At 48.7% G+C, this 15834-nt stretch overlaps 1 protein-coding gene across 1 annotated transcript in view; it reads right to left on the bottom strand.

Moving 5' to 3' along the window:
- Egln1 (egl-9 family hypoxia inducible factor 1) overlaps positions 1–10448 on the bottom strand; it is a 43462-nt gene extending 33014 nt beyond the window's left edge. Inside the window, exon 1 of the mRNA XM_036188601.1 lies at positions 9179–10448. Coding sequence (XP_036044494.1) covers positions 9179–10003 — 825 coding nt within the window. The 5' untranslated portion in view covers positions 10004–10448. The remainder of the gene's footprint in view (positions 1–9178) is intronic.
- Between the last annotated feature and the right edge of the window lie 5386 nt (positions 10449–15834).

Below are 15834 nucleotides of genomic sequence, written 5' to 3'. Positions count from 1 at the left end.
GGAATTACAGGCGGCTGCCATGCCTCATGACAATGGCAGAGATGCCAGGTGGGAAGCCTGCCCTTTCACTTACAAGTAGTTCAACCACTGGGCTGCTGCCTCCCCGGTCTTCAGTGTTGGGTCGACTTATGATAGATTGTGCATGACAAAGAAATCGTAAAACAAAACAAAACAAAACAAAAACCAGTAGTACAACATGGCATGAGGGGCTGGAGATAAACCAATTAAAATCTCAATGAGGGTGTCCATGGCGAATTTCAGACCTAACACTCACCGAGTCTTGTGATACAGGCTGCTGGGAACACTCATGTGATAAGACAAGGTGCTGTGCCCATGGGGCTTCCCACTGTGAGGGGTGTGTCATCAGTGATAGGAGCTGTCAGGGCACAGCAGGACAAGAAGCAAACCACAGGGCACTGCACTACCTCCACATGGCAAGAGCTGGGGAAGCCAGAGGGAAAGCACGTGGCAGGGAATGAAATGTTCCTTTCAAAAGGCAGCAAGGGACAGAGAAAAGACTAGAAGGGAAAGATATTATAAGAAAGGGTTTCTAAGCTGGGGGGTGGTGGCGGCAGCGGTGGCAGCAGCGCATGCCTTTAATCCCAGCACTCGGGAGGCAGAGGCAGGCGAATCTCTGTGAGTTCGAGACCAGCCTGCTCTACAAAGTGAGATCTAGAACAGGCACCAAAGCTACACAGAGATACCCTGTCTCGAAAAACAAAAACAAAAACAAAAACAAAAACAAAAACAAAAAAAAGGGAAAAGGTTAGGTCTTTGGAATTCTCCCAGGCAGATATAAAACTGGGTTTGAACAGGAAAATGGAAGTGGTAATAAGGTGGATCTGTAGTCTAGGCTAGCCTTGAACTCACTACATGGCTGAGTATGACCTTGAACTCCCTGTCTTCCTGACTCCTCCTCTCAAGTTACTGACATATGCCACTACACTTGGTTTATGTGGAGATGAAACCCCTGGCTTTGTGCATGCTAGGCAAGTACTCTGTCAAGTAAGCCACTCCAAATAGATTTTTTTTTAACAAGTAAAACTGTAGAAAATGACAGAGGGAAAAGGGAGGTACATGACTTTGAAACTCCAAAACTCCACGCTTTTCCCAAAATGACAGCTTCTTTGGGAAAACCGTTCTTAGCCTATGGATTGCCAGGGCTGCATGTATATATGCTCCTGTATGTCCCAAAGCAGCAAACTATCCAACCGTAGCTCAGAGCTTTCCTTCCAAAAGATGGGCCCAAGAGGGCAAAGAGAATTGTGTTGTACCCTCACCTAGGGGCCCACACAGAGCAGATACATATCACATTGTATGTAGGCAGATGCTATATAAACATAGAGGTCATACACAGAACTGTTTAAACCTGTTCCTCCATCTGCCTTAACTCCTATCTGCCCTACCAGCCCTCACCCCTTCTAACATAGGGGAGATCAGTATGAATCACCCTGACTTTGCCAAGCTTTCCAAAAAACGCAGGAAGGGCTGTCTCTCACCCCTGTACAGTCAGTCAGTCAGTCAGTCATCAATGTGGGAGGCTGATCTAGGAGTCTGCAGATCCTCCCAGATGAAGCTGTGGCTTCTGCTGCAGGTGTGTGTGAAGAAGCCAGGTGCTGGCATTCCACTGTCCTGGTCACACCCACTTCTGAGGAGCTGTAGTACCCCAATGCACATAGCAGGAAGTGACACTTTCCACGTTACAGAACATATCTAAAACCCTGAGCAATCAGGGACAGTAGGAGTCTGAAACCAGCAACCCCAAAACCTGTGCTTGCTAAAGCCTGTGGCCATCCAGGCAAGAGCACAGGCCAGAGAACAAAGGAGGGACAGTGTACGCCTATCATCCCCCAGCACCTGGGAGGCTGAGGCAGGAGGAGCTGTTGCTCAAGGCCCTATCTCTAAACAGAAAAAGAGACTAAATAGAGATGAACTGTGGACCATGACATATCATGGGCACACATCTAAAGGTGAACTATCATTAATTGCTACAGTGTAACTCAATTATAACAACAAAATGGGTCCAGGGGAGGAAATGCCCCCCATGATCAGTTAGGAAGATGGGGGCTTTAGACCCTTGGAAGCTTCTCAGAGGCTTTTTGCCTTGCCTCCTTTGTGGCCAGGAACCCAAGCCTTCCTCATAGTCAATGAAGAGTGGAGCCTGCCAGAAGCAGGGTGTGGGGCCAGGTATCGGTCCTTCTCACACAGACACAGCGTACAGCACTCAGACCCTGGCCCAGGACATGTCAGCTGTGTGAAATGGCCAGAGGTCCAGTTTCAGCTAGGAAATGTGAAATGAAATAAACTGGTAAGGGAAGACTCCAGTGAGGCATCTGTTGGGTTTTTTGTTTCCTTTTAGAATGCAACAGGACCCCAGACCTTAGCACGACTGCCACCATGTCGGTTGGAGGCACCTGCCGACCTAAAAACCCAGCACAGAGGCCCCAACACCTGCTACAAAGAGAACAAAGACAGAGTCCCTAAATGTACTAACCTCGCGTTTAGGCTTCTGTAGATCCACTTCTTGCTAACTGAAGTGTGACAACCAGGATGTGGCTTGTTTGTGCGTAAGAGACAAAGAGCTGTAAGAAGGCTCAGGGCTGCGTGATTTGGGAGAATTCCTCGTGCAGCTGCTGGCTGGCAATAAAGACGTCCCTTTTGGCTTCAAGGGTGTCTGTGCGGTGGTCCTTGGCAAGCTGACCTTGCGAGGAGAACTGGGTGGCTGAAGCAGAGCCAAAGACAAGCTGAGGACAGTACTGTAAATGATCAGAACATCACCTGTGCAGATGCTTCCAAGCATGAAATGGGGACCTTGTAGAAAAGAAGATCGGGACAAGCACAGATAGACAAAGAAGCTAGAACTGTCTAAGCCAGGCATGGTAGTAAATGCCTATAATCCTAGGAAGGAAGATCGGGAGTTCAAAGCCAGCCTGGGCTGCTTAGCAAGTTTGAGGCTAGTTTTGACTACCTGAATCCCTGTCTTGGTGCTTTCTAGGCATCACAAGGAAGTTCAGTTCCCTGCACCAGAAAAGTATCTAAGAATCTGTTAGAATGAAAGGTCAAAAGTGAAAAATTAAATAAAACAACCAAGTTGATAACATCAACCCAAAGACATACATATAGAAAGCACAGGCTTCAAAGTCCTGCTAGAGCAAGAGCCTGGTGGAGGAGAGGAAGAGAGATGGACGGACAGATGGATGGACAGCAGGAAGACAGGCCTAAGGGAGTAGGACACCCTGCTCCAGGGACACAGCTCCAACAGCGGCAGGACAGACAGGGCGGAAAAGGAGGTCACCTAGAGTGTCAGACCAGCTGAAGCATTTGGAAAGAGCAAAGTAAAGTGAGTCACATGTTCAGTATCCCCCAGAAACAGCAAAACCAGAGCACAACCAGTTCCATAAGGAAGGACCTACTGCGGGACAGAAGAGAGGGCTGAACCACCTCTGCTGGCTTGTCACTAACAGTCCATCCTTGAACAAGTCACTTAACCTCTCCAGAACTTATTTTCTATTTGGGGGAAAAAGAAAGTGTGTGTATGCCTGTGTATGAATATGCATGCATGCGTGCATGTGTGCGTGTACCCGGCCAGGGGAGTGGTTGGGTCAAAAGAGGCTCTAAGCCTCCTTTCTCCAGCTTACAAGAGGTGGAGAGAGGGGGGAAAGAGTAATCTCTTAATGAAAGAGTCGGGGCTAGATCTCTTGAGTCCGAGAGGCCAGTCTGGTCTACACAGCAAGTTCCAGGCCAGTCAGGGTTCCATAGTGAGACTGTGTCTCAAATAAACTAAGAAAAGAAAGAATCAGAAAAACTGGTGATTTTTTTTTTTTAAACATGGGAAGAGTAATAGTTAATAATAGTTTGGCCTCCTGCTTTCCAGAAAAAGTGCATGGCTGTGTGTGGGTTACACAGATTCCTCACAGCAAGTGTAAGGGGCAGGCAGTACTGTGAATACCAAGCTCATAGGCACTGAGCCACTAGCCCAAAAGTACAGCCAATCATGGGGTCCCAGCAGCAGACCTAGCATCCCACCCAGATCCAGCAAAGACACAAGACCCACATGCCTCGCCCTTCCTGCCTCAGTCATGCTACAGGTGTTTTTGGGAAACAAGGTCTCACTCTGTGGTCCTGGTTGGCCTGGCACTCCCTTTATAGACCAAAATGGTTTCAAACTCAGAGATCCTCCAGCCTCTGCCTTCTGAGTGCTGGATTTAAAGAGGTGCACCATCATACCTGGCCCCACGGTGGTAACCTCTTAACCTCTTTAAGGAACATCTTCTACTTAGCTGCCAGGGACCAGCTGATGGAACTACCAACCACTGGCAGGCTGCTCCCATTTCTATGTCCAAGGTTCCAGAACAGCAGTTCTCAACCTAGGCGTCACACATCAGTTCTCCTGCATATCAGATATTTACATTATGATTCGTAACAGTAGCACAATTGCAGTCATGAAGTAGCAACAAAATAATTTTATGGTTTGTGGAGGGGGGTTCTCACCACAACATGAGGACCGTATTAAAGGGTCGCAGCAGTAGGTAGGTTGAGAATCGCTGATCCAGGCGGAGAGGAAGGAAGGCGGATGACAGGGACAGAAGCTGCCTGGTTCTGTTCTTTTTAGGCTTACGAATAGATTTGCTTCTCCCAGGTCAGGAGGCTTTAGTCTGAATCCAGTACAGCACCGTCCGGGCCTGCCTCTGCCTCTCACTGCAGGGTTTATCATCTAAGAGGATTGCCACCTCTCTCTATGGTAGCCGCAATAAAGCAGCAGGATCGTCCTCATCCTATTCTTTGCTCTCAAAGCCGTTCAGAGCTGACTAATTAACTGCAGCACTAGAAAAATCTGAGTAGTGTAAGGTGCTTGTTCCTCTCATCCCATTACTCATTATCTCTCTCCTCTGCAGTGCTGGGGACTGAACCGGGGTGCCTTCACACACCTGGCATGTGCTCCCCACTGGTCTATGTCCCTGGCATCTTTTCCTTAAATATGTTCTTAAATGAACCTAGGAAATTTGGAATTAAATTTTAAAACATCATACATGTTGTAATTCTAGTAATTCCACTTTTTAGTGGTTTGTTTTGTGGGTTTTTTTTTTTTTTTTGACACAGGTTATCTCTGCAACTCAGGCTAGTCTCTATTTTCCTGCCTCAACCTTTTTTTTTTTTTTTCTTTTTGAGACAAGGTCTCACTATGTAGCCCTGGTTGGCCTTGAACTCAGAGATCCACCTGTCTCTGCCTTCCAAGTGCTGGGATTAAAGGCCTGGTGCACCATCACACCTGGTGTTGCAATAATGTTAATGAGGAACATTCTCCTTCAGAGAAATGGCAGCAGATGAATTCAGGGCTCCCCCAGGTCCCGTTTCTCTACACCACTTCTCTCTACCCAGTTAAAGCGCCTGTGGCTCCCAAGAGCACTCAGACATTGCTCTGTACAAGGGGAAGACTGTGGCTCCTTGCTGCTGACGTCACCATGAGCCTTCCTGATGGAAGGATGTGAGAAAGGGTAAGAGGTTAAAGGGAAGCTTAAGGGCAAGAAAAGGATGAGGATCCCAGAGAGAGCGAAGAGGAGAGCTGGGTTACATCAGTGGCGACAATCACGTTTCTGGTTTTCTCCTGTATTACTTCATCTTCCCTTGGGGGTTCCTCTTTTTAAGTGGGTGGATAAGCAGTGACCAGATGCGCATGTCTGAGGCAGACACTGGAGAAGTCAACTTGGCAAGTCTCACAACTTGATGGCCATGTCCTGACATACGTGCACATGATGTAAGTGACAGAGAACTCAGAGCTTAGTTGGAAGACCTGACTTAAAATACTGGTGTCTGGGAGTTGGAGAGATGGCTCAGTGATTAAGAGTGCTCACTGATCACTCTTCTAGAGGACCCGGGTCAATTCCCAGCACAGTGGCTAACAACTATCTGTAACTCCAATTCCAAGGGATCCAATGCCCTCTTCTGGCCTCCATTGGGCACTGTTCATAAATGGTGCACAGACAAACACACATGCAGGCAAAACACTCATACACACCAAATAAATAAATAACCAGGTGGTGGCAGCACACGCCTTTAATCCCAGCATTTGGGAGACAGAGGCGGGCAGATCTCCGTGAGTTCGAGGCCGGCCTGGTCTACAAAGCGAGTTCTGGGACAGCCACGGCTATACAGAGAAACCCTATCTTGAAAAACTAAACAACAACAATAATAATAATCCTAGTATCTTACAGGACTTCCAGTAAGAGAAGGATATTCCTCAACCTCACTCATCTAATCTAGGGGTGGGAACCTGCTCCAGCTTCAAAAGCCAAAGTGAGAAACACACCCTGAAAGGAAGCTTAACACCGCTCTCACAGTACACACACACAGACATTCCTGAAGGCAATCAAATATTACAGCCTCATTCTGACAACCCCTACGAGATACTTAAAAGTTACACTCAGCCAGGCATTGGTGGCACATGCCTTTTATCCCAGCACTCGGGAGGCAGAGCCAGGCGGATCTCTGTGAGTTCGAGGCCAACCTGGTCTACAAAGTGAGATCCAGAAAAGGCGCAAAGCTACACAGAGAAACCCTGCCTCGAAAAACAAAAAAAAAACAAAAACAAACAAACAAAAAAAGTTACATTCTTAAAAGCATATTCTTAAGTTATACTCTTACATCTATTTCACAGGGGTTGTCAGAATGAAGCTAAACACACAGCCGCCTTTAAATACATGAAGTAAACACTGAATAGTCAAAAAGTTTACATAGCCAGACCCAAAGTGCCATGATGTGCTCCCTCACCATCAACAGAAATGTCGTCTATCAGAACTAGAGTTCCAGCCATATGCTCAGTGAGGAAACACCTTCTCACCTGATGTCTCCTACATCCACTGCAGCAGGAAAACATACGCTCCAAGTCTAGCTTGAACCTGAGCCAGGTTTGCCTGAGTGGTGGGCCCTGGTCTAGCATGAGCTGACCTTTACCCCAAATCTAAGTCGGGGATGCTACTCATTGCCCAACATTGCCATTACTCTGCCAGTGACTGTGCAGAGGCTAGTCTGCAGCCTGACGCAGCCTGCTTGCTGAATATTTGGGAGGAGTGTACAATTGGTGTCTGCATGCTCAAAAGCAGTGTTTTGTTTTGTTTTTTTAAGAAATACTTAAATTACATGTTCAAACATGATTGCCTTTTTTTTTTTTTTTTTTTTTAAGCCAAAAAGTTCAGTAAGGGGCTAGTGTGATGGCTCAGCAGGAACAGGTACTTGTGCCAAGTCTGATAACAGAAGTTCCATCCCCAGGACCCATTTGGTAGAAGGAGAATCAATTCCAGAAAGCTGTCCTCTAACCTACACACACAATAAATAAGAAATGCTAATTTTAAAATGTGAGGGTCAGTGAAAGGAAGTCCTTAAGACCATCCATAGACCCTGAAACGGTATCCCTGCAATGAATGAGAAGTGTAAGCTCAAATTCAGAGTGTAAACCCCATCCTCCCTGCTACCCAGCGTCCTTGCTCTTGTGGTAAGACCTCCAGTCAAGTGACATAAATCAACAGTTTCCTTCAGCCACTTCAACCCATGAGGAAAGAGGTGTCTATTTCCCAACATCTTCCCAGGAGAGCCACTGCCCTCAGAACTTGGCTGTCTGTTGGCTCTAAGAACAGGAGGGAAGAGGCTTTCTATTTCCTCACCTAAAGGCAAGCAGATCCAGAGAGACTGAGGAAACCACCTTCCTTGCGCCTCTCACTCAAACTTACTGCAGACTGTCCCCCAACAGTAGCTCTTTCAAGTAACAGGGACATTCAGATGGGACCCAGGACAGCCTTTGTCTTTAAATATAAATGAAAATCTCACAGAAGTCCCAAACTGAGATCCAATCAGACGTCCACCTTCTTCCCAGCTTTATTTTATTGGACTTTCAAAGACAGAGCTCCTGTACCCCAGGCTGGCCTGGAACTGGAGATGTAGCAGAGATAACCATAAACTTCTGATCTTTCTGCCTTCAACTCCAGAGAACTGGGATCACAGAAGTGCGGGCATGGTTTGCACATTGCTGGGGACCAAACTCAGGGTTCTCTGCATGCTAGACAAACACTCTATCAACTAAACTACACCCCTAGCATGAAGCTTAATTTTAAGCAACTTTTTTCTTGAGCTCACTTGATATTAAGACAGGTGCCCTCATCCAGTATGGAGCTAGAAAGCTGTAAATTGCCTTCTCGTTATATTTATTGTATTTTTCCCTCCCAAACATGCTCAGTCTGACAGTCCCATATGGTTGTCAACATAGTTCGAAACCTACACAAGGAATAATTACTGGGAAGAGCCTGTGTGTACAAACTTGTGTGTCGGGGTTTTCCAAAACCTCTCAAAACTCAAACTGGCTGTAGTGGGAGGGTGGATCAGGTTGGCCCTGGGGGGTGTGAATCAAAGAAAAGATTCAGATCTGGGAAGGAAAAGTGGAGAGCCGCTGTCTGCCACAGGAGGGAGGGAGGAGCAGACTGGAAGGAACTGCCACTAAGAGAGAAAGAAAGAAAAAAAAATCCCATCAAACCTAAGGTTAAAAGGAGCCCTCCGACCTCCAACTCCGTGTAGGTTTTGTTTAAGAAAAAAAAAAATTAGGAAAAAAAAAAAAAAAACCCAGAAAGCCACAAAACAGCTCTTTTTCAAGAGAAGGATCACGGTAACAAAGCGAATAGAGGAAACCTGTGCTCTGAGTGTAACCTACCTACTATGAGCCCTGGGAACGGAAACACCTCTTTCCCGGTTTGGTAGTGGGATTCAAAACAGTAGGGACAGCCAGCAAGATAAAGCGACAAGGGGGAGGGGGAGCGGGCCGTCAAGCTTTTCCTGAATACAGGGAGTCTTCCGACCACAGGCTTTTAAATGGGCCTTTCTCGGGGCAGCTGACAAAACTCCCAGCCAAACACACGCAGTGTCTACTCAATGAGAGCCCGGTGTGCGCTGAAAACCGCGGGGCTTTCAACTAGCTCAGGCACGCGGGCAAGATGCACCACCCACACCCGATGTAGCCGGTACCCCAATGCCCCCCACTAGTGACCAGGACTCCAGCAGTGTCTGAACTGTGGCTAAGAGTTCTACAGGGACAAAAGAAACCACGCTAATGCAGAGCGCCCGCCCCAGGTCTGTGGGGGCGAAGGGGTGGTCCTCGCAGACCCTCCTCCTTCGGGCGCGAGCCCTAGCCACTTACTTTCGTTCGACCGTTTATCCTGTAGTTGCCCAGCTTCCCGCTGCAGTGGCGGATCAGGTCGTCCATGCTGCTCATGAGCAGGCCGATGGTCTCGCAGCCCGGCTCCTTGCCCTCGATCCAGGTGATCTGGTCCCCCCGAATGTCCTTGGAAGAGTCACTCTTCTGGCTGACCAGCTGCCCGTCCGTGAACTTGCCGGTGTCGTGTAGGGCGCGCACCTCGTCGCCGATCTGCTGCCCGGTCTCCTTGCCCAGGAAGTCGTCCACCACACAGATACCGTGCTTGTTCATGCACGGCACGATGTACTCCAGCGCCAGCTTCAGTGCCGGCAGCGGCTTGGTCTGCCCGTTGGGCCGCAGCCCACCGCTGGGACTCAGCGCCTCCCCGGGGCCGCCGCCTGCTGGGCACAGGCTGGCACGCTCCGGGCCCGGAGACCTGCTAGCCGGAGGATCCTCGGAGCCGGGCTCTGCCGGGCCAGGGCCACTCCGGGCCTGTGTTGCGTCCTCAGGGCCCGGGGCGCTCGAGGCCGCCGCGCTGTCCCCGCGCCGGGCCGCCCCGCCGGCGCGCGCGGCTCCGGGGGCCCCACCGCCGGGCGGGGGCGCGACGCGGGGCTGCGCCGGCGCGGGCTGCGCGCGGGGGGCCTCGCCGCCCTGGCACACTAGCTTGTGCTTCTTCCAGTCCTGACGCTGGTGTTCCTTACAGCAGTAGAAGGAGTTGCGGCAGCGGCCACAGCGCAGCAGGTTCTCCATCTTCCCGCACAGCTCGCAATACTGCCGGTCGCGCTCGCTAGCGCTCAGCACGCCGGGCCCGCCGCTGTCACTGGCCATGGCCGCGTCAGGGCGGGCCGCGGGCCGGGAGCGGGGCGGCGGCGGGGCCGTCGGGGCGCCCACCCGGGGCCGCCGCCCGCTGAGGGAGGCCGCGCGCGCCCTGGCCTCGCCTGCCTCGCCCTGGGCCTCCTAGCGCTGCATCGCGCCGGGGAGAGCGCGGCCTGAGCGGCGCTCGGCGCCCTGGGCGGGCGGGCCCAGCCGGCTGCGTCGGGGCGGGCAGGCAGGGCGCGGGCCTGCGGGCGCCACTCGCTCCGCGCGCGCTGCACGTACACCACGGCCCCGGCGACCCGGCGCGCGGGCGGAGAGGGCGGGGGCCGCGCGCACGCGGCGGGCCGGGCCTAGCGGGCGGGCGCGCCGCTTCCTCCGCCCTCCCCTCGGCCTTGCGGCTCCGCCCGGAGCGCGCGCGGCCGCCTGCGCGCGCGCGCGCGCCTCCACCTGCCTGTCGGGGGCCCGCGGGTAGCGCTCCGGGGCTGCTGCGCGGCGGCCTTGGCCACCTTGGTATTGCAGAGGAGGAAACGGAAGCTCAGTCCGCTGGGCCGCTCCGTGCTCCCGGCAGGCTCTTGCGCGCTCCCGGTCTGCAGCTCCCTGGAGGCCGCAGAGGGCACAACAAAGCCCCCCCCCCCCCCCCCCCCTCCCCGGGCAGCCCACTTAGGGACCGACTACTGAAACCCCCGGGCCAGGTTCTGGTTTTGCTTTGTTTGGTTTTGGTTTTCTGGCGTAAACTCTGAGATTTTTCCCGGTTCCGGTTCGAGACCTCCCGGGTTAAGTAAGGTAATCAGGGCTCGGTTCCAGATCCGCATTCAGGCCTGAAGCTCTCAAGAGCGTTATTACGTGAACGACTCTGTATATGATCTTAAAACCTCGCATTAGAATCTGCAATAGTGTCTGTATCACGAGGATTAATACGGTTTTTATTGTTTTGAGATGCAGCCCCATAGCCCTCAAACATGATTCTCCTGCCTCACCTGCCACAGTGGTAAGGTGATTAGCGTCACCCCCAGCTCAGTCTCTTGATTTTGTTTGTCCACAGTGTTGGGAACTGAGATGAACACACTTGTTTGTGTTTGTTTTTATGAAACCTTAAAACCTCCCTGACGAACGCCTTTAATGCCAGCACTCAGAGGCAAGAGGATCACTGAGTTTGAGGCCATTCTGGTTTACATAGCGATTTCTAGGACAGAGAGACCCATTCTCAAACATTCCTACACAACAAGCCAGACCTTTTTGTTTCCACCTGTCATTTGTAGGAGGAGGAAAGGGTGGAGCTGGGGCAAGGAGACTGGCCTTTAATTAGAGCACTGGGGAGGGGGAGGCAAGACCTCGGCCAGTTCAGGACCAACCTGCTCTACATGGTAAGTTTCACATCAGCCAGGGCTACAGAGTTGGGCACAGTCACCCTGCCCCCAAAACACTCAGCAGGACTATCCCAGGAACAAGCATTTGTCATAGTTACTCAGGGCACATATTTGACTGTGCATAAATTAATGTAAACCCAAAAAAGAGGGCTAGGGATGTGGCTCAGCTAGCCCCTGGTCACATGCCTAGGACCTGGGTTTGATCCCCAAGAACTTCTTCCCCCCGAAAGTAAGTAAATACTATTAGAATCAAAGAGTTCTTCGGCCTCCTTTTGCTATACATTTTAACTTCTTAAGAGTAGGAATGTTCTTATCAGGCAACAACAAACGGGGTATTTGTTACAAGTCTTATAAGTTTATGTATTTGTAGGCATTAAAGTTACCCCCATAGTTCAACAATTTTATTTTTTACAGTTTATTTGTTTAGTGTATATATGTACATATGTGGGTATGTACAGTCCACAATGTATCTGGAGGTCAGAGGACAACTTTCAGGAAGTAACTTCTCTTATTCCATCATGTGTGTTACTAGGATCACACTCAGGTTGTCAGTTGTGGCCGCAAGTACCTTTTCCTGCCGAGCCGTCGGCTCTGACAGTGACTTAGAAGGTTACCATTATTGGGTTCCTGGTATGCCAGTGTTTACCTCTCTACATGCCCTTCTCTTTTTATTTAATTCACTTAAAGACGTCAGATTCACAGTCTCAGTTATAGAGTCAGGCATGGCTTCTGTGTGGAGGCACCAGCCTGAAATCCCAATCCATGTGAAACTGAGGCCAAAGAGTTTCAAGTTCTAGACCCGCATATCTCAAGAGGCAAACATTCCAGAAGAAAGTCTATTAACTTTTTGTTGCAATTAAACATATAGAATCACAAAACAAACATATAGTTAATAGAAAGTCAAATACAAAATACTCATTTCAAATATTTCCAAAGGTCCACAATAACTTAGGCACTAATTCGTATCCAGGAAGGTCTTGCTGAGTATGCCACAGGTTAAGCTACATGGATTCGAGCCTGGATTTCCATCACCGTGGTAGCAATCAATACAAAAAAATGCTTTAATTTTTATATGGGTCAAGCAATCGGGTTGAAATGGGAAGTCGTGTTATCAGGCCCGTTGGACGGGTTAGAGGAGGGCAATGGGAGAGTCGGCTGCTCAGATGACACTTGGGCCAGCCCAATGAGAGCACCGCGGTAGAAACTGAAGGGAGAATGAAAGAAAATGCTACTTGCTCCGCTCCTGTGTGACGACCTGAACCACAGCTGACTGGCTGCCTGAGTGGCCACCCTTTGTTCTTGGGAGATGTTCCCCTAAGTTAAGAAGCAATAGCACCAGAGAACTGATGGGGACTACAGGTAGACACAGGATGGGAGTGGGCCCCAAGGAAGAGTTAAACCAGGAAGTGATAGGGCATATGCCTGTCAACCCAGCAGTGCGGGAGACTGAGGCAAAAAGATTAAAATTTTAAGTCTTGCTTACAGAATGTGTACCTGGGCTACAGAGAAAGTTCAAGGTCAGCCTAGACAACTTAGACCCAAAGTCTCAAACTATTAAGTTAGAAGAGGTTTGGCAATGCAGCTTGATGACACGGTTTGCAGAACATGGGCCAAGTCTCTTTGTAGCCTAGGCTGGCCTCAAATTCAGGATCCTCCTGCCTCACCCTGCATTCCTCAGCCCCCCACACCAGTCCACAAACACACACACACACAGGAGGAAATGACTCTAGGCTTTCAGGAAGCCCATGAAGAGGACTTGCCTTTGAGAGAAGTTCAGTTTCTTAAAATGTTACATTTTCCCTAAATCCTGAAAATCCTTAAACATTCCTAGCAGCTTTTCTACTCAAGAAGCAGAATGCCTGATTGTGTGTGAGTAAGGACCTCTGGCTTCCCCGTGTGACCATCTTGTTTGAATATGATGCAGAAGGCCAGTACAACAGGCATTTCACCAAGATAAACAGGAAGACTGTCTCTGAGTTCTGGGGAAAGGGACTGGAAATCAGAGCCATTTTCTAACTCTAGTTTTGGGACACACACACACACACACACACACACACACACACACACACACAAGGGTGTGGCTGGAAGCAGCACCTGCTGTCCATGAAAGGGGATCTGCCAGGCACACAGTGAACTTCCTTCCTGCCAAATCGTTCTCTAGTGAAAATAAATCGTTATATGAGACTTTATGTCCAGGAAAATGTACCAGTGACCAAACCTTAACACTTGGATTTTAATGTTGGCAAAAAAAAAAAAAAAATTACGCTCAAATTTCATTAAAATTTTTCTTTAAGGAAATTTCTTTAAGAAAAAATTTTCTGCTAGGCATGGTGGTGCATGCCTTTGATCTTAGCACTCAGGAGGCAGAGGCAGGCAGATCTCTGTTAGTTTGAGGCTACCCTACTCTGAATAGTTCCAGGACAGTCAAGGCTATGTAGAAATACTGAAACAACAAAAAATTTTTTAAAAAGAATGTATGTGTGTGTGTGTGTGTGTGTGTGTGTGTGTGTGGGACAAAGGACATCTTGTGGGAGTGAGTTGGTTCTCTTGTTCCCTTACATGAGTTTCAAGACTCCAACTCAGGTTTTCAGACCTGGTGCAAGAGTCTTTACCCACTGAGCCATTTTGCTGGGCCCAAGAAACATTTTTTTTTTTCTTTCTCTCTTTCAGGTAGTGTTTTGTAAACCAGGCCAGCCTATATATTTAAGAATAACCTTGAACTTCTTATCTTCCTTCTCCCACCTCCTAAGTGCAAGGATAGGTGTGGGACACCATATCTGGGTTGTTTGGCACTGAGGATAGAAGCCAAGGCTTTGAGAATACTAGTTGAGCACCCAACCTACCTAGCAACATCCCTGTGATTTTTGCTGCTGTTGTTCTGAGACAAGATCTCACTGTGTAGCCCAGTTTGGCCTTTAGACTTGTCAGTGATGCTCTGTTGTCAGCCTTCAGGGTACTAGGGTGACAGGTGTGGACCTTCACACCCAGAAGAGGCATTTTGAGAGGTGGGACAACAAGCATGCTTGTTTGCTGGTAAGGGTCCTCATGAGAGGAGTACCTAACCTATCTTCAGATCTCCTCAAAATATTTGGGGGACTGCAGCGGCTGAAGCAGGTGGCGGTGTGTCTCTTGAGCGCAGCCACAGATTGCATTGCAGGAGAGAGCCTTGGTTGAGTAAGATTTCCCTCCCAATTAATCACAGGCCCTTTATTAAGGTATCTGGGCATGCATACTACAAAACACTGTTCAGTGCTGGCTGCTAGAGCCTTAAAACATTTTGTCTTCACAGAAAAGCTGTTCTCAGTCTGTGGGTCTTGACCCCTGTGGGGTCTGGAACCCTTTCACAGGGGTCACCATATCAGATATTCTGCATATCAGAATAACAGTAGCAAAATTGTAGTTGTGAAGTAACAATGAAAATAATTTTATGGCTGGGGATCACCACAGATGAGGAACAGTATTAAAGAGTTGCAGCATTAGGAAGATTGAGAACCACTGCCACAGAGGTTGTTACATGCCACACCAATATCTGGGTGATATGTGTTTAGATATGTGTTATATATTGATTAAATATAATGTACGTTTTTAAGGTTTTGTTTTCTGAGACAGGTTCTGACTATGTAGCTCTGGTTGTCCTGGAACTCACTATGAAAACCAGTCTACCCTAGAACTCATAGAAATCCACCTGCCTCTGTCTCTGAATGCTAGGATTAAAGGTGTGGGTTATCACACCCAGGTTTTTTTTTAATTGTTTTTTTTACTTTTTTTAGGGTTTTATTTGAATTTTATTATGATTGTATATGTACGTATATGTATGTGTGATGAGGAGCATGCATGCCGTGGTGCTTGGCCAACAGTCATAGGACAACTACCTGGTTCTCTCCCTCTACCATCTCATTCCCAGGGATCAGATTCAGGTTATTAAGCTTGGCAGCAAATGCCATCTCACTGGCATCAGTGTTTTGTTTTGTTAGTTTTTTGGAAACAGGGTCTCATGTAGCACAGACTGAAATCAAACTCACGACGTAACTAAAGATAGCCTTGAACTCCTGATCTTCCTGCCTTTACCTCCCAAGTATTGGGATTATAAGCATGCACTTGATTTTATATAACTTAGGTAGCTTATATAGCTCCTATAAAGCAAGTTTCAGGCCAGCCAGGGCTACATAGTAAGACTCTTTTCTCAAAAATAATAATAAGGGCTGGAGACATAGCTCAGCAGTTAAGAGTACTTGGTTGCTCTTCCAGAGGTCCTGAAGTCAATGCCCAGCAACCACATGGTGGCTCACAACCATCTGTAATGAGATCTGATTCCCTCTGGTGTCCATGGAGACAGAATACTCATATACATAAAAATACATGAATAAATAAATTTTTTAAAAAAATAATAAATAAAATCTTGGGCCAGGTGGTGGTGGTGCATGCCTTTAATCCCAGCACTTGGGAGGCAGAGCCAAGAGGATCTCTGTGAGTTCT

The sequence above is a fragment of the Onychomys torridus genome, chromosome 5 (genome assembly GCF_903995425.1).
Source record: "Onychomys torridus chromosome 5, mOncTor1.1, whole genome shotgun sequence".
NCBI classification, from domain to species: Eukaryota; Metazoa; Chordata; class Mammalia; order Rodentia; family Cricetidae; genus Onychomys; species Onychomys torridus.
This window is presented reverse-complemented; position numbering and strand designations above follow the sequence as displayed.